General features: G+C 38.8%; 1 protein-coding gene across 1 annotated transcript in view; it reads right to left on the reverse strand.

Annotated features, from left to right (window-relative positions):
• The window catches only part of LOC145988709 (uncharacterized), a 46,934-nt gene extending 23,095 nt beyond the window's left edge, over nucleotides 1–23,839 (reverse strand). Inside the window, exons 1-2 of the mRNA XM_083123807.1 lie at nucleotides 23,801–23,839; nucleotides 21,783–23,369 (exon numbers count right to left, since the gene is read on the reverse strand). Of these exons, the coding sequence (XP_082979933.1) occupies nucleotides 21,783–23,328 (1,546 nt within the window). The 5' untranslated portion in view covers nucleotides 23,329–23,369; nucleotides 23,801–23,839. The remainder of the gene's footprint in view (nucleotides 1–21,782; nucleotides 23,370–23,800) is intronic.
• Between the last annotated feature and the right edge of the window lie 2,591 nt (nucleotides 23,840–26,430).

The following is a 26,430-nucleotide window of genomic DNA, read 5'->3' on the forward strand; positions in this document are numbered from 1 at the left end:
ATGGATAAATCCCTTTACGTCTAACGAGTTCTATGTCTACGCTGGGAAAACTAGCTTTTGTAATTTTGAATTGTTCGTCTAAAAGTTTGCTGGCAAGAGCGTCCAGGCTGGCAGAGAGAAATCTGTACGAATCCAGAAACCTCATCTCGATGGTATTTTTAGTCTCAGGAATCATAACTTTCTTACTTATTGAGATGTATTGTTCTTCGTTTTGAGCAAGAATGTCTATTTTTTGAGCGTCGTATCCGAGTTTCCTAATTAAGCGATGAAAGTCGTAATTAGAACCATTGTGAAAAAATATGGGGACGAATTTCGGTTTTTGGATTTTGAGGTTGCATGCATTACAGATTCCGCTTATGAAGCGACCGTCCGTGTGCGAATGGAGAAACACTTTACGATTGTCGTCCGTGAAGTGGTTATCGCACACAGGACACTTGACAGTGTCGTAGTAATTTTGAAGTTCGATTGCAGATAACGGAAGCATCGGTTTTGATGTTTGCAGCATGCATCCAATTTTCCCAACCTCCTCGATCATCTTTTCGAAGAAGCGTTCGATTGCATCGGGTCCTCGGTATACGTACGGTTCATCTATTTTATCCTGTCGCACGACAACGTAACCGAAACTGTTTGGTTCGTGTAGCTGGTAAGGTGTGGTGGAAGAAACTTCGGGATCCGGATCGCAGTACGAGAGTGGTTTGAGGAACGCCTCGAAATCAGCAACGATGATGGCCGGATGTTCCAACAACGCCTTGTGCATCCTAAATTCTTCCACTTCGTTCTTTTCGGGCATCAACATTCGAACCGGTCTGTTGTTGCCGCAATATATTTTATGTTCGGCAAGTTTACCGATAGCAATCTGACGTCCGGTGTATTTTCGATAATCGACTTGTTTTTGATAGTCGAACGTGGTTAGGCATCTCGGGCAAACTTCCATGTGGTTTGCATACTTGGTAGTTTGACTTCTAACCAAACGTGATAGAGAACGAATGAAACAGTAATGGTGAACACTGTCGTTTGAAATTAGAAGAAGATTAATCACACGAGCATCGTCATCGTTGACATCGCTTATCCTGACGGGATGCACGAGATATTTATCTGACGTGAAGGAATACACATTAATAGCGATGCGTTTTCCTGCACGATTTTCAAACTTTGTTATATCCGACAATGTCACCGGGTATTCGATGCCAGACATTACACTTTAAAACTCGGACTCGTATTGTTTGTAATGTCCAACCCACTGTGGATTATTTTTGCAATAAACAGGATGCAGTGCAGCCAATATACACCAAAGGAAACACTTGTTATCGCTGTTCTGTATATTTAACACAGCCTTCTTGTGTTGAATGTTCGGTGGAAGAGGAACGTAGCTGGAAGCGCGAAGAGGCGAGAATCGGTTCACGTAAACAGTTAACGTATGAGGACTTCCACACAGAGACCATCCCGACCCTTTAGCCTCGAAATCGTCGTGTTTCTTAACCAGTTCATTTGAAAGATCAGAATAAAATCCGTCCAAATTACCGACGTCCGCCAAATGAAGAGCCTGGTTTTTTGTTCGATGATAAAATACTCTTGTTGTACCATCGACTTTTTCGTATTCGGAAAATAGATCAACGTATACTTTTATGGAATTATTTTCCAATTTATTTTTTAGAATATTTATCACGGATGTTTTCGTTTCACGCAAGAAACTAAGAATGTCGCAGCCTGGTTCCGAAGTAAAAAAGAAATCCTGAATATGACGGTTAAATGCAGATCTAATTGGTTTGCGTTCATCGGATAATTTTACTTGTTTGGAAGTGGAAGCTTCGGTTCCTGGGTCATCGATTTTTCTTTTCAATGTTCCTTGTTCGGTCGATGGTTTGCAAATTTTCAGGTGTTTACTTAAATTTGCAATACTGATCATCTTTCCGCATCGAGCACAAGGCTTAGAAGGTAACGAACGATTAATTCTCGAACCTGTTTCGCTACATCTTGCCCTGTGTACCGATAAATTGTTCCTTGAGATTAGCTTCCCACAAGTAACACTTTCAGTTTTATTACTTTTTAAGATTGAAAAACTGGTGGTGGATGCCATTATGCTTTCTCCAAAATCACAGAAATCAAAAAAAGTCTAGTATATAGCGATACAATTTTATTTATATAGAATTTCTTGGGGGGTGATTGCAAAACTAAAAAATTCAATCTATACTGTGAATAGAATTTCAGGTATGTTATTTTATATAGAATTTCTTGAGTGCGAATACAAAAAAAAACAAAATTCAATCGATTGTGAATATAATTTCCAGGTATGTTATTTTATATAGAATTTTCTCGGGGTTCATACGTCCCCTCTACCCGAGTGTCATGGTCGCAACGGGGCTCTCGCCACTCCAAGTTCACGTTGAAGGGCCTGAATTCCACACCGGAACGTCCGTTCCAAGCACGGAAGTGGATGTTTATCGCGGCAGTACGAATCCCACCGGCTGCACGGAAGCGGATCTCCACGTGTATTTCTCGCCCGATACGCTCAACGCCATGTGCATCCGCAAGATCATGGCCTTGCGTAAAAAAATCAAGGAAGTCAAGAATTGCAAGAAGACCTTGCCACCGGGCAAATTGCTCGAAATGGACGCGAAACAGAATACTGCGAAATTGATGATGAACAGCATGTACGGTCAGATGTACGAGCTGAAAGACATTCCCGAAGAAATTCGCGCTCACGTGAACCAACCTTACGTTCGAAGGCCGTACGGAAAAACGTGGGGCGCTCGTTCGTTTCGAAGAACCCACCGCTTGCGCGTCCCCATCGTTACTTTTCTGTCGAGAACCATCCTACTGAAATCGCGCGACGTGGTTGAAAATTTTCCCTCGAACCCCAGCGACCGCGCATAATGTACATGGACACGGATTCGCTTTTCATCCTCATGGATAAACGCGATCAAGCTAGCTTGATCGATCATCTGCACGAGCGGTTGGTTCCCCAACTTGCGGGTGAAGGTTGAATTCGTACTGAAAAACTTTTTCGCGCTGACCAAGAAAAAGTACGTCGTGCAGCTGGCCGATAGCGACGAGGTACAATTTAAAGGGCTGAGGACAGCCATAGACGTGCGAGAGAGAAATTTTCTGCTCACGATCCTGAAGAAAGCATGGGGCGAATACTTCGACACGGGATATCGCACGACGGACTCGGTCGAACAGATCGTCACGAGCATCGTGTGGCCCACGGCGAAGGCCTACCTGGAGTTCGTGGAAAGGCACGCGACTCAATTCGATTTGGGGAGGAAGCTCGATCTGTCCGCCCCAGCTGGCTAGTTTCAAAAGCGACTGCATCAACGCTCTGGCTTGGCGTCACGTTTTCGAGAAGGTTTTCGGAAAGGATCCGGCCATGTACTTGCGAACGATTTTTCCGAACACCGTCTGCGACAGCCACATTCTGAACGAATTCACGTGGACGACCCAGCATCGTTTCCACACGCATTACTTTCTCGGCTGGGGTCTGATCTATCGATTCTGCTGCATCATCCCAACCTTCTTCATCATACACTGCAACATCAATTACTTGGTGCTGCATTATACGGTTCTGGAAAACAAGTTGAACGTCTTGAAAGATTTGTACCACACATTGTAGAAGATCACACATGAGTTTTTTTTTTAAAAAAACCACATCGTGGTAGATTACGCTGATAGTACAAGGTCGTAGTAGATTACACTGAGGGGACCTTTACAGTGAGAGGAGACAGCAGACTTATAGGAAAGTCATTTCAAAAATATAGGTCAAAGGGCGAGGTTAGCATAAGAGCAGGAGGTAAAAATAATAGCTTAAAAAGTGATGCCAGAGCTTTTCTTCTGTCCACTTTTCTCTCATTGCAGGTTAGTTTAGTCCGTAAAACGTCGTAAAATAATAAAAAAAAAAGGACCGCGCCAGAACACGTTGGGTTCCCGCCATAAGGGAGGAGGCCCGGTAAGAAGAGGGTTGGGGGGGGGTAGAGAGGAGGAAGCATTAACACCGCTATTGCCAGTTGGCGTCGTATTCTTCATCTTACTGCATACTTGTCATCTTATAGAAGGCTACGCCGTCAACTTGTAACTTGTAGGTTAGCCTCGCCTGTGAAATATCATATGTTTAAAAAAACAAGAGGTTTGTGAAGCAACTAGTCAGTGTTGCCAACTCCTAATTGTAGGTTAGCTTCGCCTGTAAAATATCACCATGGTGAAATTTTCTTGGGGTGGGTTGGCAACACTGAACCTCAATTAATGGCGCTGAACTGTCTATTTGGGTCTACTCTAAAGTAGGTCAAAGCACGTAGAGGCTCTCGTGTAGTTTAGCACGTAATAAAAAAAATAAATAGGTTAAGTTATATCACGTAAGATCGTGATATACCTACAAGTGTGAGGTGGGAAAAAAGGGAAATTTTACTAAAACATCGCTAAACGCTAAAACATCGACAAAAAATTGTCAAAATATGTCAAAAACTGATATTCAATTGATAAAAAAAGAGGATACAAATGCATACCTACCAAGTATGAGTGGGAAAAAAGGGAAATTTTACTAAAACATCGCTAAACGCTAAAACATCGACAAAAAATTGTCAAAATATGTCAAAAACTGATATTCAATTGATAAAAAAAGAGGCTAAAAGACGATAACTACTAAGTATTATTTTGAAACCACTAATTTACACTACTTTAGTAGTAATGTATCGAAACATTCAATTTGTGTTCCTTTATACCCTGTCCCAGTATCACTGGAGCGGGCGAGCAAGTAGTGACACTAGACGACCCAACCAATGTACACGTGAGAGTGAAATGGATTGCGTGAAGCGGTGAGAGGCCACTGCAGTTACCAGCCTTCGCAGTAGGGTGTACTGCTTCGCTCTGCCCACTTCATTTCCTCCCCTTTTCTGATGTCATGCGCGGCCTTCCTCAAGAGATAACTGTGACAGGGAATAGTTGACTGAATCAAATGCTATTTAACATTTCTGTTAACATATCCTGTTCTAAAATATTTGTCCAAAAGTTTGATTCTACTCTGGAGGGTGTAATAGTTAATGCTGTTGCTTTGTGATTAGTTTGCTTTTCCTGAGGAGGCACATACTTTGGTGTATCAAACAATCAGACTACAGGATGGGCAGGGGGGGGGGTTACAAAATATGTTATTAAGTGCTTTTCTTTTCTGGCAGTCAACAACAATATGATACGTTCTTGTAATTAGACGCGTTGTATTATTTTACTATTAATATTAACTTAATAATACTCAGCGGTGAACGATGAGACTCAGTAAAGTACACAGACTCCTCTCAGGTACAGGGATAGTGTTAGGCAAAGACAATATTCACAGCACAGAGAAATAAAACCACATTACTGCAGTATGTATAAACTGAAAGGGTTTATTCTTTATTTATTGCAATTATAATGCAACTGTACTTGAGACGAAGGCGAGGATTTCGCTTTGTCGATGAATTGACTCAGCTAAAACGCATAAACTCAATGCGTGGCTATCGGCAAGCCTATGATCACATAGACCTAGCTTGCACCCCGAACTACCACACCAAGAGATATGCAATGATAACTGAGCCAATATTTGCTCTTTAGCATTTTATTTCCAAATTAATCCTTAGGCTAGCTTTATTATTTAACGTAGAATGGTTGCAGTATTGTGCATATCATCAATGCATGGCTATCGGCGTACCTATGATCACATAGGCCTAGCTTGCGCCCCGAACTACCATACCAAGATATATGCACAACACCCAACACCAAGGAGTTCTTTTTAAGTTTAAAAGCTTCGTCGATCCGTGGCGAAAAAGTGTGTTGTTTCTTACGCGATATCCTCGCTTTTATACTATTTTCGAGAACACAGATTCAAGTACAGATGAATCACTCACTATCTACAAAAGGATACTATCAACAAAACTGACATCTACACATGTTTAGAAATACAAATTCACATAGTGCACTCTCGCAAACATGAAGATACATTAAACTACTCATAATAGAGCATAAAATACAATAAACATTAAACAAAAGTTATACATTAAAACAAGTTGAATTATTACATATAATAACACAACATTTAAGTGTCCTTTCATAAAAGTATAATATATCAGTAACATATTTTAAAGTTGTGACGTCACATAACAATATGGATCATATCAAGTACTCCATACTGGCAACTTATTATAGGTGAGGACTAATAACAATTTATTCTAACAACAGAAATGCCTACATGCCAGAGGTCCTGGGTTCGAATCCCGGCCTGGGCATGGGTATTCTTTGTATGTTCCATCATCACTCATTCTCATCATCCTGATTGGTCAACTTTGGCAGAAAAGAGAAGTAAAATAAACCATACCAATCAATGAAACAAACAAGAGAAATGCATATGCGCATCATCGTTTATGAACATAATACAATTTTGAATATTTATTTTGATGAACACATTAACAAGCAACACAGTAACATAACAAATCAACTTAAATAATGCCAGAACAATTCTTTACAGAAAAATAAAAAGTAACTGTATTTTTTTTACAGTGAGATTTCTAATTTTATAAATCAGTGTGTTACTTTGTTCCCCTTGCAACAATACTCAAATTTAAGCATGTTAAAGAATATGTTTTTCAAGATGCAGCACAGGTTTAGTAAATACCGTCAGTGAATATGCCTTTCTCAACTTCAGTTTATGAAACAAATTATTTTGTGAGTGTTGTGTCTATGTTGGGATGAATTATGTTACAACTACAAACACAAATTTTAAATAATTTATTTCATATGTCATCATAGGCGTGCGCAGAACTTCTTTATTGGGTGGGAGGGCAAAAGCCTTGATGAAAGTTAAGTCGGGAAAGAAAAACCTAATTTTATCTCACTGTTTTAGTTTAATTGCATTGATGGGTATATGTGTGTGCGTGTGTGTGTATAATGTATCATATTATTTAAATACATCTGTCCCATAACAAACCAACAGCAAAAATGATTATTGTCTGTGAAATGTGCACGCTCCTTTTCCTCCAAACCAAACTGTTTATAGCAGCAACTGTTTGAAGTACTTAGCTGTTCTTACTTCTCTCTGGTAATTTAAAATGCATTATAGAAAATAAATTGCGAGCGAAGCGAACAAGAAATTTTATTTGATCCAAATTTTTGGCAAATTGAAAACAGTATTGATTTAATAGGGAGCAAAAAAAAAAATCACGGAACGCCATGGCATTCTCTTTAAAAAAAATTCTCATTCAGATTGTTCGGCGGCCAGAGACAACTACCGCGGCTCTGAACTTGACAAGACTGCAAGAAAAGCAGACATTGCAAGCGAAGCGAGCAAGAAAGTTTTACGAAATTTATTTTTATTAATATAAAAGTTGAAGTCGAGGGGGCAATTGCCCCTCTGTGCCCCTCTGCAGTTGCTCCTCGCCGTCTGGAAGAAATAATGCAAGAAAGACGTGAAAACTAATTCCATCTTGAGTATCCATTTGTTCTGCTACTATTATATTCTGCTAGTCTTTCTTCCTTCTACTTTAATGTTTGCCCCCCCCCAGAATTGATTTCCGTCGAAAATTAGGAAGAAGCAAAGCCCCCTGCCCCCTTGTGATTGCGCCACTGCATCCCCTTCCCCCGTAGTTGCTTTGAACTTTCATCGGCTTGAACAGCCATAAAATTCCTCTACACTAAATTTCTAGGTGAAAGTATAATAATATAGGGACATGTAACGTCTGGAAAAAGGTGGCAAGGATGGCCACACTGCCCCTTCGAAAACGAATGGCAAACTAAAAGTTTATATTACATACGTATAATTTGATTTTGGTCATAGTAATTTACATTAATTATTATGTTTTGGGGACGCAGGAAAGCAATAATTTCAATTTGAAGTGGTGTTTTTTGAGGGGGCAACACTCTTACCGGGGTAATATGCCCCATGGAAAAATGCCTGGCTTGTCCCTTCGTGGAATAAAATCTGCGAACGTCCGTGATTAGGGGGACAATTGCCTCCTTGCCCCTCCCCCCCTGCGCACGTCTATGTATGCCATAGACCATTAAATAATCCAAAAATACTATGTGACGCCAAGATACAGTTTGTTCACAGTTTATCACAGTTGTCTTTTCCAATTATTTTTCTGGATGTTTCAAGGATAAATACCTCTTCCGTGTATTAACCATGCCAAATTATAATTTTGCCATATTTAATTGTCTGGTTGATTTCGTCCAAATGGAATACCTTATACATCCTCCAAAATATCTGGCTGCTCTGAAAACGGCAATTCCCATAGTCAAAACATTGGTGACCACCAATTTGGTCCCCAACGCTCCCAAAACATCCACTATATTTTAAAACATTTATCGTCAAACTATAGCTTACGTGATGCACTAAAATTCTTAAAAGAGTCTCTTTTCTTAATCTCCAGAAATGTAGTTTAGACATTTGAAAGTGTCATCAGAATTTGGAATCTAACTCACCATAAGAAAAATCTTTTTTTTATGTACAATCTTCAAATGCTTTGAACAAGTGCAAATGCAAAACAGAATCACTCCCGAGGTGTATCTAGTTGAGTAGAGTAATCAGATTCCTTCAAAGTAATACTTGGTAGGAGGCCTATTATTTTCATTAATTTAAGCACAATGGAAAACCTATTTTGATGATGTTTTTGTCGATTTTATACTATTGCAAATCTGTGATTTTTCATCCCGTACTTCGTACGAATGTCATATTTTTTTTCTAGTTAAAGTACGTAATGCCTACACCCACGCACACCTACACCCATTCACACCTTCACCCACCCACACCAGTGGCGATTTCTCTGGGTGTGTAAGTCGTGTGTCAACGGCCAAAGGAAAATGAAATAAAGAAGAAAGTATCTGTACTTTTATAAATTACGAATTTGAGCGTTTTTCTTCAATTGTCAGTCTCGAGCGCCCGGTAGTTTTCGAACGCGGCGCAGCGCGCAGTGGTTGTCAGGCAGGCAGATCGGTCCCGCACTGCCAGGGCGTTGGAGAGTAAATACAACGTCTTACCACTGCTAAAACATAGGATGACCGCGCATACGCACCCTGCCACCCACCAGCATGGTTAGCTTCTCAAGGCGTTGTATTTGTTCCCAACGATTTGCCTTTCATTCGCCCCGCGTTCCGCGTTGTTTTGCTCGTGATTGTTGTGCATTATTTTTTAAACGTGTGGTGTTAAGTGATGCTGTTATTTTAAGATGGAGAATAGTGAAAGTGTTGTGCAAAAGTATTTAAATAATTCATTTTCTTCGCTTTCGTATTCAGAGAAGAAACAAGTGATTGACAATGGTCGACCATGTCCGAATCTCACGATGTGTTAAAGGAAAAAGTGGTGCTGGAAAAGGTTTTGAGAGACATTTTCGAAAATAACTCTATGAAATTTCAGACTGGCTTTTGGGGGTGTGATGTGGTGAATAAATTTTACTGTTGGACATGCTTATTATTCTAGACTAAAAAAGGTGTTGGGAATTATCAAGGGTATGCGGATTTGAATCATCTCAATACTGCAGTCAGAAAACACAGCGAGTCTGAATTGCATCTTTATAGTTTCTTTCAATTTAGTAGTTTTGTTGCAACCCCTACTAGAATTGACGTTCTTTTGGATACTCAACGAAAAGCTGAGCTATACAATGAAAAAGTAAAAAAGAAGAGGGAAATATTAAAGAGGTTGATTAACGCCGTCTGCTATTTAGCAAAGCAAGATCTGCCATTCCGAGGCCATGAGGAAAATGCAGCATCTCTAAATAAGGGCAATTACATGGAATTCCTTATTGCAAGTCCCGAGTTCGATCCCTCATTAAAAGAACATTTATTAAATTCTACAGTGTTTCGCGGTACTTCGGCACGCATTCAAAATGATTTAATAAATTCAGTTTCGGATGTTCTGAGATGAAATCTATAATGAAATTCAAAACACAGACTTTGTGGCTATCATGGTCGATGAAACATCAGACATTAGCAAAAAATCTCAGGTGTCAACAGTGTTACGTTTTTTTTCGGCCTCACAGAAAAAAGTCATTGAAAGATTTCTTGGATTTCATGACATGAGCGCCGATAAAACTGCAGGAGATCTTTCTAGTCTTTTGGCTGAAATAATGGATAAATATAAGTGTGGGGATAAATTAATTGCCCAGACATGCGATGGATATTCTGTAATGAGTGGTCATTTGAATGGCCTTCAAAGTAAAGTTTTGGAAAATTATCCGAAAGCTTTTTTTTACGCATTGTTATGTTCATGTTATGAACTTGGTACTGCAACAATCGTTAGAATGTAACAAAGAGCTTAAGGTGTTCTTTTGTGGTCTTAAATCAATGTCTACGTTTTTCTCTCATTCTCCAAAGAGGTTAAACGAACTTTCTGCTTTGATGTCCAGAAAGCTCCTGTCATTAGCTCCTACCAGATGGAATTTTACCTCTAGGCTAGTGTGGACAGTCAAGGAGAACAGAGAAACACTGCTTATGTTTTTTGAACATGTTAGTGAAAGTGGAGACTTCGATCATTTGACTGCAATGACTCCAATAGGATTTTCTAGCTTCCTGAAGGATTTCGAAAATATATTTTTAAAAAAGGCTTTATCCAACTTGCTTGCCTTTTCAGACGTATTATTCAGTATATTGCAGTCTAAAAATGTTGATATTTTGTATTGCAGTACTAAAATTGAATTTCAACGACAGCTGAAAAAGGAAAGTGAGAATTTCGAAACACTATGGAATTCTTTCTATAACTGGTGCAGTAGAAAAGGAAGAGATTGTTAAAATGAAAAGGAGGCGACTGAACAACGAATCACAGAAAGACCACTGCCGGAGGCTTTACTTTGAAATCATTGATAATATCAGCAACCAGATAACAATTAGATTCTCATTATTTGAAAAAATTCAATATTTTGATTTACTAAATCCCACTTGAATAAAAGAGAAAACTTTCCTCACCATCTCGTACATAAATTGCAGGAAATTTATGGCAGTCTGTTTAATTTAGCCAAACTACAGAATTAACTTTATGTTTGGTATGCTTCCACTGAAGGATCAGAGAAAACACCAATTGAGATTGTAAATTATCTACTGGACACGAATCTAGTGGGTGGGTTTACGGAAATATATAAATTAGCAGTGTTTAACGCAACAATTCCTTCCACGACGTCATCTGTCGAGAGATCGTTCTCATCACTGAAGAGGATCCACGCATTCTGCCGATCTACTCAAACTCAGAACCGGATGACGAATTTAAGTCTTATCTCCATCCAGAAAGAATTATTTTCTAAGCTGCGAGAAGGGGATAAATCCAAATTTTATGAGGCAGTGATCAGCGCATTTCTCTCTAAAGAAAGAAGAATAGAGCTGGAATTCAAGTAACTATAAGTAATGAGCAGTTGATTTTTCAAAATTTACTTTTTGGAAGGATAAATGAAGGGTAAGGGGAAAAACCGGAAATGTGCATTTTAGCGATTTTTCAATGAACGGGTCATTCTTATGTCCACGGTTCTTCTTAGGGGTGATAGGTAGGAGTTCCACCAACCCCTCTGGTTGCAAACTGGTGCTTTAAAAAATGGCGAAGTATTGAACATATTAATTTTCTCCTTACCCTTCAAATATATTAATACTTTAAATGAAGTATTTACTTCATTTAAAATAATTTATGTAATTTAATGTTTTTCTAAATATTTATAAAATTACACCAAAAAGGTACGGTGAAAATTTGTAATATTGGTTCACAGAAATGAGAGGGGGAGGGGTTAAAATTCCTTCTTTGCCAACGCCTGAAGTTCAGGGTCAGGAGACGCCACTGACCCACACCTATTTACTTACGGTCCACTTCCGGTCTACTTCCGGTCTACTTTCCGGTCCACTTCCGGTCTACTTGACAGACACCTGTGAGTTTTTTCCAGTTTTTTTTAAGTATACAAGTACAGTAATTTTGCGGATTCAAACTCATACTTGGTACGAGGCCTATTGTTTTTAGTAATTTAACTACAATGGAAAAAACCTATTTTGATTATGTTTTTGTTGATTTTATACTATTGTAAATCTGTGTTTTTTCACCTCATACTTGGTACGAGTGTCATAATTTCTTTCGAGTTAAAGTACGTAACACCCCCACGCACACCCACTTACACCCACGCACACCCACGCACACGCACGCATACCCACCTACACCCACGCACACCCACGCACACCCACACCCACCCACGCACACCCACATACACCCACATACACCCACGCACACCCACACCGACCCACGCACACCCACGCACACCCACGCCCACCCATGCACACCCACGCACACCCACGCACACCCACGCCCACCCATGCACACCCACGCACACCCACGCCCACCCACGTTATGCAACAAGTTATTACGCAATGTTTACGCAACATGTTATTATGCAGACCTGTATCTAGCGTGTTGTTGGTTATGACGTAATGGGTGTCTTCTGATTGACTTACTGTTTCGGATGTTTTCATCCGCGCTTAGGTTACTTAAAGGGTTTTCGTATTATAGATCAGTTAGTATCGTGAGGGTGTTTTGAAGAGTACGGATGTGTTGTTGCAGTGTTAAAACTTAAGTATTTAATTTATTTTAAGCTACATATTATTTAAAAAAGTGTATCAAGTGATTTTTTCATAGTAATTTCGATCAGATTGAGTTTTGATGTGATCAGATGTTACTTGTTGTCTCCGGAAATTCTGTATAAATAACATAGCTGAAAATTTTATCGTAATAGCTACAATTATTTTATTTTGAAGGTGGTTCAAGTCGTTTTTCACACATATTGAATTTGTATGAATTTATATTTGTATTGAGTTTTGTATTTTTTCCCGAGAAAATTTATATATAAATACCAGAGCTAAAAAAATATTATAATTATAACTATTGTCTTTTAAGTTACATTCTATCAATTATCGTAAGTTTAAAAGTGTTTTCTTTTCTAGTAAATAGAATTTATTTAATTTTGACTTGATTGTGCGTTTTGTATTTTTCCCCGAGAAAATTGATATATAAATACCGAGAAACTTCTATTTAAATAACACCTCGTGAAAATGACAACTTGTATAACCGACTTACCACTTGAACTGCTGCACAAGATTTTTGCGTACACATTCGACGGAGGTGAGGATGTCGCGAGGCTAGTCGACTTAAGCAAAATAGCGCCTGAATTTCGTCCACCGTGCAAGATGATTTTTATGGACAATCTTCGCAAAATAAGCGGTATGAAAAACTTGCAGAATCCCGATTATCATTTTCGGGCTGCGGGCAGAAAGTTGGCCGATAGGATGGACGAGCTTCATGAGGCGAGGGAAGGAAGGAGACGATATACATACGATTGGTATGAGTCAAACGCTGAAACAGACGGCATTATCACACAACTCATCGCATTGGTTGAGGCGCGAACTTTCTTCCTAACCTCGCATGACATATAAATAAAATACCATCACTATGAAACCCAAAGGTGTCGTCTATCAGGTACCATAGGCGGACCTCAAATCTCTCGGAGATTCGAATCCTGTTAGGTTAAACAGCATAAAAATTTCACAGCAAGAATTCTCATCGATTTTTTTTAACAGACTTAATAATGAGTTATAACCTGTGTTGTGATACCCCTATAAACTGTGATATATGAAATATGCAGTCCCTGGAATGAGATGGACGAGGCTAATGAACCTCGACCTATACAGTTGTACAATCTGGCAATGAATGGATGTTTCTTTTTATTAAGCATAGCAGTGTGTTTTCGCTTATGTTAATATCAGACAACAATGTTAGAAACTGTGTGCATGGCCCCAAGAATACAATTTAAAATCACTAATGTAATATGAACTTTTTTCACTTGTGTGTATTTGAATATGAAAGTGAGGTACTTTGAATAATTGAGGAGAATAATCACAAAGAGGCTTGCAACGGTATTGGGAGGTGCACGAGTTCAAACTTCAGACGATTTCTGTTAATCTGCTAAGGCCCAGGGTGTACGGATATCAGTACAAAAATTTGTAAAAAAGAAGAGGCAATTTTGGCTAATGGCAAAGATGAGGATGAATAATGATAATTATGATGAAATTGATGTGTGGCACTTAGAAAACAAAACTTCAAAGTGTATTGTACCAACAGCTACAATTGTCCTCTCTCTCCCCACACAAGGTAGTTAACAGAGGTGTATTTTTGTTGGTTTACGACTCTGAGGGCTTAAGTTACTATGTTTGCCTATAGCTGTACATATTTAAAAAAAGAAATGACCTGAGCAATAAAATATAACAATACTGATTCTGGCTTTTTGTCGGATGACGTAGTGGTATTGTTGTTGCAATCACACTTCTAATGGTGTATAAACTTAAATGTTTTGCATAACATGAAATACTGTTAATGGAAATGTGTTGTTTTTAATATTCTATATAGAAAGCAGATAACAAGAAAAAGAAGAAAATAAATGTTGCAGACAGATACGAAGCTTCAACCCAAACACATATATGATGAGACAGGATGTCAACGATGCGTTTATAACTAACATGTGATTATTCAAAATTCAAATAGTGCAGTGGGAAACAACTAATTAACTAACTCTCTAGACTTCTTAAACCCGAAGAGAGCAAATACAAGCACAGGCGTAAATAATTAAATAAGTTACAAGGGGCTGAGACATGGTTCGAATTTATTGATCTAGGTATGGATGCAGACAGGTACTAAGTTTTGTGTGTGGACACAATTGATAATGGAAAAATCCTCTTCAACACAATAACATAGTGGTAATGTTGGTCTTGCCTTGTTCCCATCGATAACATAGTGGTTACACGAAAGAAAGAAAGAAAAAAATTAAAACACCGTCCTCTATTAAGAAATACTTCTCGAAATTATTCAACCAATTTTTTTCTCTTCCTATCTTCGTAACTAAAAAAATGTTTTGTCAAATGTTTGGATGACTATGGATGTAATAATAAAACGTTGTTGCATTGTAATCAAATGAATTTGTTGAATATGTAGAATATGGTAGGATATATCTTAAAATTTTAGAAGCTCTTTGTTATGGTATTTTTTCTCTTCTTTTCTCTCTCTCTCTACTCTTTCTTAAATTCTCATGCTCATAGTAAAAATTAATCCAAGAGAAAAATATATATTTGTGTTGACATGGGAAACATGCAATAAATATGAATGATTAATAGTTAAGGTCAAAAGCTGAATAAACAGTGAGGGTGATACACGCAAACTTCTAGGCATGTGATTTGCACAGAATTAAATACAAAATTGAGAGATGGAAGGCTTTTGTTGCTAAACCTTCGGGTTTAAGAAGGCAAGAGAATTAGTTGGTTAATACGGAGCTAATTAGAAACAGCCATCCTCGAGGCTTCATGATGCAAGCCTCGCCTTCTACAAGTTTATTTTCGACATGATTCTTGCTCTTGTTATGCTTTTTACAGATAACATCAAAAGCTATGACATGCGATTCTTTTCGCTCTTCTACTTACAACACAGACACTCATGTTTCTTTTTACATCGCAACGATGAGGATAGTTAGTATTATATGGGTTTTGTTGAGTCTCAGACCTCCAGGAAAAAAAAACCTCCTGTAGGATTTTTTGTGTAGTAGTGAGACATGCTAGCACCGTAAATTGAACAGCACATAATTTAGATTTTATTGAAAAGCAAGCAGAAGCCGTTGGAAGAAGTTTGAAGACTGAAATGACTATGAAAGGACACTTATGATAATGTTAATATTTTAGTATAATGTCTTGAGAATTGCTTCTCGATAATGTTTGGTATATAATTTAATCCATTGTAAGATAAAATACATAATTATTAGAATTTAAGGACGGAAAATATGAACAGCGTTTGTTGAAACGTTTATATAAGAATGATGGAACGTTCTGTCATCCACATCTTCACGATTAGTCAAACGTAGCATTCATTTTTCTCGGGGAAAAATACAAAACGCACAATCAAGTCAAAATTAAATAAATTCTATTTACTAGAAAAAAAACACTTTTAAACTTACGATAATTGATAGAATGTAACTTAAAAGACAATAGTTATAATTATAATATTTTTTTAGCTCTGGTATTTATATATAAATTTTCTCGGGAAAAAATACAAAACTCAATACAGATATAAATTCATACAAATTCAATATGTGTGAAAAACGACTTGAACCACCTTCAAAATAAAATAATTGTAGCTATTACGATAAAATTTTCAGCTATGTTATTTATACAGAATTTCCGGAGACAACAAGTAACATCTGATCACATCAAAACTCAATCTGATCGAAATTACTATGAAAAAATCACTTGATACACTTTTTTAAATAATATGTAGCTTAAAATAAATTAAATACTTAAGTTTTAACACTGCAACAACACATCCGTACTCTTCAAAACACTCTCACGATACTAACTGATCTATAATACGAAAACCCTTTAAGTAACCTAAGCGCGGATGAAAACATCCGAAACAGTAAGTCAATCAGAAGACACCCATTACGTCATAACCAACAACACGCTAGATACAGGTCTGCATAATAACATGTTGCGTAAACATTGCGTAATAACTTGTTGCATAACGTGGGTGGGCGTGGGTGTGCGTGGGTGTGCATGGGTGGGCGTGGGTATGCGTGGGTATGTGTGGGTAGGCATAGGTGTAGGTGTGCGTGGGTGTGCGTGGGTCGGTGTGGGTGTGCGTGGGTGTATGTGGGTGTAGGTGGGTATGCGTGGGTGTGCGTGGGTGTAAGTGGGTGTGCGTGGGGGTGTTACGTACTTTAACTCGAAAGAAATTATGACACTCGTACCAAGTATGAGGTGAAAAAAACACAGATTTGCAATAGTATAAAATCAACAAAAACATAATCAAAATAGGTTCTTTCCATTGTAGTTAAATTAATGAAAACAATAGGCCTCGTACCAAGTATGAGTTTGAATCCGCAAAATTACTGTACTTGTATACTTAAAAAAAACTGGAAAAAACTCACAGGTGTCTGTCAAGTAGACCGGAAGTGTACCGGAAGTAAATAGGTGTAGGTAGGTTTGGGTGTGGGTGAGTGTAGGTGGGTATGGGTGTGGGTGGGTGTAGGTGTGGGTGGGTGTGCCTGGGTGTAGGCATTGCGTACTTTAACTCGAAAGAAATTATGACATTCGTACGAAGTACGAGATGAAAAATCACAGATTTGCAATAGTATAAAATCGACAAAAACATCATCAAAATAGGTTTACCATTGTGCTTAAATTAATAAACATAATAGGCCTCGTACCAAGTATTACTTTGAAGGAATCTGATTACTCTACTTAGTTGTGATTAATTTCAGCTAAAAGCCTCTAAATTAGCTGGAGTTATCATGGTTTCGAAATTAGTGATTTACCCCACCCTTCGTAAAAAAAATAATATATATAACAGAGTTTTTATTAGAAACTTAAAGCTCAAGTGATGCCGTAACATTGCTGAGACTTTTGTTTCTTAATCTATGAAAATATAACCTAGTCAAATATGAGCATAATTTAAAGTTCTCGCAAGATATGTTAGACCGGTTTATCTGTCATTGACCATCTTTAAAAACGATGACCAATTTTTCTCAAATGTAATGTGAGACAAATCCTTCAAGTAATCTTGCAACTATAAAAATTGCAACTCGAAAGCTTTGTGATTTTACCACCACTCCTCTCCTAAGCCATGAAAAAGTTTTACTGCAAAATCGCAGACCAATGAAATCTCTGAAATGACTCAGTTTAATTCCTTATACTCTGAAAATGTATTCTAGACAGTTTTGAAAAAGAAAAAAACATTGTAGAGCATAGCATATAGACTACAACATCCACCATTTTGAAACAAATTATCCAATTTTGCTCACAAGTTTTCAAGCTGCAGAAATAGTTTTGCCTAAATGATTCTAAATTTACAGCAGATATCATGGTCACTAAATAGATGACTTATACTTCTCTGTTCATCCACCCTAACTCATGCTTCTCCTAAATCATGCACCATATATTGATAATTTTATTGCCAAAATTATGGTGCAAGTACATGATACTCTTGTAAGTTTCGAGCACAAAGCTGACATTGTAGTAATTATGGAGATGTACTACAGGTAATGGACAAAATAATATGAACACCTTGGTTTGCAAAGGCCTATATACGCCGTCGTGGAAAAGGAACAACACTCAGCAGAGATTTGAACCATCTAGTGGCGATGAAAGCAAACATATCAGTCTATCAGAAGCTGGTGTGAGAGTTGCATGCGAGCAGTCAGCTATCCGTCAAATGCAGGTATGTCCGATCTTTCAGACTTCAAAAGAGGCATGATCATAGGAGCCCGCCTGGCTGGAGCATCTGTGACAAAAACAGCTACACTTGTTGGTGTAGCACGGAGCACAGTGTCAACTGTTCTGACAGCCTACAGACAACATGGAAAGACAACGTCTGCAAAGGAGAATAGTAGGCGAAAAACAAAGTTATCCAACAGGGATCGACGTGTGTTGAAGCGAATAGTGACTCGAAAGCACAAGAAAACACTGTCCCAGATAACCGCAGAGATGAACAATCACCTCCAGGACCCTGTATCAACGAAAACCATTCAAAGGGAGCTGCATTCTGTGAACATTCATGGCAGAGTTGCCATCCCCAAACCGTTGGTGACTCCACGTAATGCAGTGACACGAAGAAGGTGGTGCCAAGAGCACAAGAATTGGACACAGCAGCAATGGGAACATGTGATATGGTCAGACGAATCGTCTTTCACATTATTTGAGACCACAGGACGTGTTTATGTGTGGAGAACTCCTGCTGAAGCATTTGATATTGACTGCTTAGTGCCTACCGTGAAACATGGTGGGGGGTCTGTGATGGTTTGGGGGGCTATATCTTGGAATGGTGTTGTCGTCCTGCGTGGGAGAATCAACGCATAGAAGTACTGCACCATCCTGGGTGACCACCTCCATCCCATGGTTCAGACTTTGTTTCCCGATGCATGCCCCATCTTCCAAGATGATAACGCCCCTATTCACACTGCTAGGTGCGTTGATGCATGGTTTGATGAGCACAGTGATGAGGTAGAACATCTCATCTGCTGTCCACAGTCCCCCGATCTTAACATCATTGAGCCTTTGTGGGGTATTTTAGAGGCCAAAGTGCGTAATCGGTTTACACCTCCAATGACACTTTCGGAACTTGAGACTGTTTTGTGCGAGGAGTGGATACGTATTCCAGTTCACACTGTACAGGACCTTTATTTGTCTATCCCACGTATTATACAAGCTGTCATTCAGGCAAGGGGGAGGGGGCAACCCCCTACTAATACAAGTTTTCTGCAATTGCATTGGTGTTCATATTATTTTGTCCATTACCTGTACTTACATGGGTATAGAGCTCCTAACTAGACACTTTACTGCATAGGCAAGCAATCCATTAGGATGAGAAATGAGAAAAATCATTTAAGGAGTATTTCGATGTAATTATGCCACAATTAACGGCATTGCAATAACATGTACTCAATTCTCCCTTGTAATGCTTAAACATGCAAAGATTTATTGCATCAATTAATCATCACAGTTGAAACTATGATGTGCCACTATGGTTTCCCACACATAAGGAAGTGACTGATAACAAAAATGCTCCCACAATTCAAAATTATAAGCTTTGTTCAAGTATGCTGCATCCATCAATGCAAACGTTTTATCTAAAAATTTCTGACACTTTTTTTTGGTTTTTTGGATATATAATCTTTTTATTTGTATCAAAAGTTCATTTCTAGCATGATTTGGGGAAAATTGCCTGAAAAAACCCACTGGCTTTTAATACATTCATTGTTTCTAGCCTTTTCTTTTCAAGGTTTCCAATAAAATTGACAAGTGTGGAATTTCACAAGTATTTAAAGTAATAATGTACAACATTTTCTGAAAAAAAGGCACTATTTGACTGGGTTTTTTGGTGTTTTTTCGAGGTGGGTTTTTCTGAAAAAAACAACTCGTGGGGAAAACTGGGCTGCACCCAACCGGGCCAACCCTGACTAGAGCACATAAATACAAACCACTTTGCTCGATAACATTTTTGCTACTTAAAGCCTTGTTTCGGCTCTCTTAGCAGTTTAAAAACATATTTTGCCATGTTTATTTGTAGCCATGCACTACAGATTCCTTGATGTCGATTACATTTGTTCTTTTCTGGCACATAACATGACGTTAGTACTCTACAGAGTTCTAGCCCAGAGGAGCAGATAGCAGAGAAGTCAACAGGAGAAAACGTTGAGATTAACCCCTGAGCTCAAGTCATATACTGTTGAACCTATTCAAAAGCAATTAGGTAACTTTTTTGAAAGCACCTTTCTGACTTTTTTAAAAAACTTATCTTCTTGTCCTTTAGCCAGATAAAATCCTGATTCAAAGTTACATTTCCTAGACACTTTTCAGAAGCGTGAGGAGACCCTGCGAGATGGCAACCGTCGTACACATATAACGACCGCCCTGGCAAATACTAGCATATTTGAATTTATCAACCTCAAAAAGCATACACATTCGATACCAAGATAAGCGTTCTGCATTAATTTTAAATAGTATATAAATAACGAGGCTGAAATTTTGGAAATTGGCTTGTAGAGGTAGAGAATAACAATAGAAATATCTATGCTAGATTACTCACAACACACATATATATGCAAGGAGACTCGATGCATATATATACATTTCTACATTGTGAATCCAGGAATATGACGAAATAGTTCAAGATTATGGTAGCTGGGATAATTGTCAAATGTTCACTTTACTCCGAAGTATCATCTCATATAAACATTGTCGACAATTAAATACGGTAGCATAGAGATAAATCAACTTTCGCCTTGATATAACAAATCCACTTCCTCACTTCCTCGTGTACTAGTATGAATGAAGTTATAAGTAGAATATCTTACCTAGGTATCGAATTTTTCTGCATATTATTGAGGTAGGTTGGAACAATTCTAATTATTGGTTTTCTGATTTCATTCGTAATTTTATAGGGATTAATTAATTATTTTTATTGAACGTAAAGATAAAATTTATTAACATTAAGTGTTTTAAATTTAGCGAACAGTCCTTGATAAATCGTCAAAATATAAGCTTGTCTTTTTTCCTATAATTTCTTAAGTTTATAATCAGTAAGAGCTACACTATAGAAAACATAACATGTGAGGAAGCCACAATAGGTTTGTTCCAGCGTCGTTTCAGCTCAATAGATAAATAACCATGAGTAGAAATTAAATAATATCCTCACAGAATAAAGCTTTTACACCAATCTCAACTACTTAATACTCTGCGGTCCTATATAAATATTTTTATTTAAACATTAGATGATTACAAGAATTGTAAAAAAAATATTCCAAAAATTTCTTCCTCTAAAATACTGCTGCTTGTTCTGATCACCATAAATGTACACAAGAAAGTATCAATACATCGGGGACACCAACTCCTAAAATAATTATTAACACTGAAACCCATCCTGTAGCCGACCAGACCCAATATTTTCTTCTTGAAGTATGAATGTGTAAAAGAATGAAGTATGTCTATTAGGAAACACTACAATTACGATAGTTTCTACAAGCTTTAATAAGAAATGGAGACTTGAGACTGCACTATTTGTCTAAATGTGAATATGGTTATTTTCCACTCTACATTTGCTATTTGGTGCAAAATGAATTAAGTGATTTTCTTGCACTTGCACTCACTGCTCTACAGTTTCAGAATGAGTTGATCTCTTAGTATTCATTTGAAATCATAAAATGAAGCAATGATAGAGAAGAATTCGCTTCCTAGTATTGTCAATTTTCGTTCTCCTTTGAGTTTAAGTTTCTCGATGTACTTACGCTTCTCTTCCTCATTGTTGAAGCAATCCATGCTTCCGATAGAGCACATGTGAGTCTGCTGCTTCAAGAATGACGCTATGGTACCCACGTCTATAAAAACGTCAGAGTTTTTGGTGTACAAAGTTTCAATGCTTTTGGAAACAGCTGCCTGTGATATGGCCTCAATGTCACCGGAAAAGCCAATGCAGGAACCGAAGATAAGGTGGGACATTCTCGGAGTCGCCTTGAGCATGTTCTCAATAGCTTCCCAAGTTACTTTCTCCAAGAGCGTAACGTACTGAAGGCTATCGTGTCTTAGTTTCAGTGGCTTTGCACCCTCGCACCACTTGACTAGCGTTGACTGAACAAGAAGAAGTTGCAGATTGGGACACTGCCGCACCAGACATCCGACGAAAACGGTTCCAGGATGAACCAGCACAACCTCAGTCAAAGTGTCTCCTCTGACATCGACGTAGGAGTATAGTTCAGTCATCCAATCAGGGGTGGCGGAGGAGGAATGGACAACAATGCTCGTCAGATTAGTGAAGCCGGTAAGGTGACAAACTGACCTCCTCCATGTGAACACTGCTGTTTCCTTCCCACCGGAACAGCAGTGGGGTGAGTCAGTCCAAGGGCTGCAACCTTTGTGGGAGTACTCGAGTCTGAAGTAAGGTTCCGGTTGGCCCATAACTTGCTCCTCGCATACACTCAGCTGCCTGCAGAGTCCTACCCAGTGAACCATGATGCCGCCAATGTGTTTCTTCAAGAAAACGGCGCTGCAGTTCGTCGCTCCAGTACCGCTTATATTAATACCTTTAAGGGTGAGGCATAGAGGATTTAAGCTCAATCCACAAGGCGATTTAGAGGTACATTCATCCCCTTCCTGATTCTCATGGCGATTCGAGCTGATCACAAGGTAAGCAATTCCTGTGTTGGTGACACCATTGGACCAGCTGACATCAAGATGCTTCAGGGTAAAACAGTGTGCTCCTATCACCTGAAGCACATAGTCGTCAGCAACGCGACTGATCTCCAACTCTTGCAGCCTCGTGGAACATCCTAAAATGGTCAACATGTTGCTGGCGTCCAATCGCGTAACAGGACTGAGCGTGCACAGGAACATGGACGATAAAGACAGTGTTTCCAAATCCATGCCATGCTTCGACAAAACGTCTACCAGGGCAGACTGGTGCTCTCTGCTGAAGTGCCGGAAGCAAGGCACCGTGAAAGTATCCATCTTGGAATCGAACAGGACCTCCGCGAAGTATAGAGACATGGGGTAGTAGTTCTCCTCCAGTCTGCCGCATTGGCTACGATACGCACGTGACAGTGACTCCTCCAAAATGTCTTTCAGCAAGCGTACAGGAAGTTGCTGGATGAATCTGCGATACGTTTGAGCCAATTCCTTTATGTCTTCTGTGCTTTTGGCATTCTTCGTTGCCTCGCTACGAACCGAGATGAATGGTGTCGACAAGAAGTCCACGATGGTTGAAACGGTCAAAGAGAACAGAGGAGTTGGGTTGTGTTTCAGTGGTGCCAAGCCATCCGTCTCTTCATCTTCCTCCATTTCTCTATAGGTATGTGTTGCTTGTCGTTGGATAACCGATTCTAAAATCAATAAAAAGCCATATTACTAAATGGAATCAGGGTATCCGAATTTATCAAACTGTAAATCACAGAATAATGCACATTTTTCTGTTCATACACGATTTTCATCGTGTCTATTATCAAGAGATCAAATTATTGAATAAATGAATTAAATTTTTTGGGCACTATGACGTGTAAAAGATTGTTATTACCTTGAAGAGCATTATGAAAAATGCTGAAAAATCATCTGTATCTGCGACAAAAAAGTTTAAAAATTATACACGAGATATTCACATAAAGCTTATTTTACTTAAAAATATTGAATTCAGTCAAGAACTGAGACACTTGATATAACTAAATACGAAGATCAAAATATTGTTCATTCCTTGGCTGCCTTAAATATATCGGTAATTTATTAGAGTAACAATAGCTATTAACGTCAACATATTCACCTTGATTGTGTTAAGACTGATGTCAGTTTGCTAAACTCCTGACATGTGAAATGCAGTATATAATAATTTTGATCATGTTTCCAAGCAACGGAACAAGATGTAATTTTTTTGTTCATCAACCATTGTTTATGTTGTTAAATGATTAATAAGTGTTGTTTAAGTGGTTCACTTTCGATCTCAGTGGTTTGAGTCCCGACATGGGCATGGGAGTTCTTTATGAGTGTCCTTTCAGCAATTTCATCTAATTATCACATCCCGATTAGCCAAAATAGGAAGAAAAGCGACGTAAAATAACAAAAAAGCAAATAAGCACATGCGTTAGTCACTACACCGTCGGGGAATTTCTTCTTGTCTAATTGGATATCAGGGTGCACACTTCTTCCAAAATTTTAAAACAGAGAGGTGAAACTTCTGCCAAAGAATCACATGCTGTACTACAATATAGACAACAATGTTATTAATTATTTCACTATTTTCAGAAACATTGCTGAGGAAATGTTTATTGTTGCTGTCATGATTCTAAAATGTCTGCATATTTAACTCTGACAAGATAATGTTTCCCAACCAGCAACCTAACTCCCTTAAGATTCTATCCCTTGAACAAGTTGCGTCGTACATGCTTCGGTGCTTTCACAGAAATTGTAAAAGGTCTGTTGGATCCAACAGTGTGCACCGTACGAAAGCAATCGTGAAGGATTGCCGCAACTACTTGTCTTGGCTTCCAGCATCCGTCCGAATGGATCTGATGGTCTACATGATCCAGAAGACAAAAGAACGAGGAAGAAATCAGGAGCCACAGTGCATCTTCATCATCCGCGTTCTGCTAACGACAGGGATGAAGATGCTCAAGGTGCATCCTGACAACTGTTTCGTCACCAGGCAGCAGAATCGTTTGTTCAAGGTCTTGGGAAGGGTTGGAGGGAGTTTGGTGAGTTTAGACTTGTCCTGTGATGCTCTGAGATGCCACACTCACAAACCCTTATTGAAAAGCTCGCTTGTCCAATGGGCATTCAGTGCCATGTCGCGTTTGCAGGAAATTCACCTAAGGCACACATGTACCGATGAGGTACTGAAAGTCGTTGGTACAACGTGCAAGGGCATGAAGATAATTGATGTGTCTGGCTCGGAAAATGTGACTGATTATGGAATATTGTCCCTTCTTGGTACCTATGTGGAAGGAGAAGACATCTTGAAATACAGTAAAGTTTTGGAAGGCAATCCTTTACGTGGTACGCTCTCCTACTTAAACATCAACAAGACCAAGGTTACCACATATGGGGTTGCCATAGTACTTAAGAATGCTTCTAATTTGCTACATCTGAATCACGCAATGGTTGGCGGAGCGCTGCTGTCAATTTCAGAGAAAGCTGTTCGATTAGGTAGAAACATAACTCCACTGAATCTTACATCAACAGTTGGCTATTTTGAGAGCGTTTACCAGGTTCAACTGTTGACAAGAATGTGCCCTCGGGTTAAGAGAGTTTCAATGACACTCTCTCATCAAACCTCAACAGTTCTCAAACTGTTGCCGTCACTGGAAGCACTCCACATACAATGCATGTCACCTAATATCTCTTTCACTTCCCATTTATACTCTTTCGTCAAATCTAAGGGTTTATCTATACTCGAGCTATCTGGTAGCCAGCGTGGTACTACAGAAATCAATCTAGCTACAGTTCTGCAGCACTGTCCGAACTTAAATGCTCTTGCACTACTTTTTAACAGCATTGTATGGCAACAAGACACAGCCTTATGCCCGCATTGACAACTTCAAATGGCGAAGCTAGGAAAAACCATATCAACAGAAGCTGCTTACAGAATTTTCACACTGACTCCAGCCTTGAGAAAGCTCCACGTTGACCGCTGCACTGACAAGGACAGTCAACTACTTCCCACGTTGGCAAAAGCAAGACTGTCCCCACATTTGGAATGTTTCTATGTTAACTACGGACAAGTACTGAACAGAAAGGATGACATTGCGAATTTTCTTAGTCTCAATGACAACATTCGTCGGATAGGATTCATCTCTGACGTGATCTCATCAAGTGAAAAGCGAAATTTGTTACAGCAACTTGGCCTCGAGATTGTCTTAGGTAGAGAAATACTGAGACGAAGCCATTATAATGATTTGGACTGCGTACCTGTGACCTTTCCAGAAGCAGATATCAAATTTTAATATTAAAGATTTTGACATTATTAGGCCAACTGAATAAATTACGTACCTGAAATATATTTTATAGTGTTTCGAGATCCAGTGTCAATTTGTTAAATCCTAAAGGTACAGCAGTTATTGGAATCACCAAAGTAATAACCAGCCTCCGCTTTTGCCCCCAGTCTTCTCCTGAACAACGCAATATATTCTAAAGTTAAGTTGGAGCCGGCTACCGTGGGCGAGTGGTTAGCACATGGCGCTGCAACGCTAGGGGTGCCGGGTTCGAATACGGACTTGGGTATGGATGTTGGTGAGTGTCCATTCATCAATTTCATTATATCATCCCCAAATTCGCAAATTAGCCAAAAGTGGCAAAAAAAAGCGAATTAAAATAAAGCAAATCAATCAATCAAGTTGGAGAGCGGCATACTGCGCAACACTCCATATGAACAAAATATGCAACCTACACAGAACTCAC

The sequence above is a fragment of the Lepisma saccharinum genome, chromosome 6 (genome assembly GCF_977018435.1).
Source record: "Lepisma saccharinum chromosome 6, izLepSacc3.1, whole genome shotgun sequence".
Taxonomy (NCBI): domain Eukaryota; kingdom Metazoa; phylum Arthropoda; class Insecta; order Zygentoma; family Lepismatidae; genus Lepisma; species Lepisma saccharinum.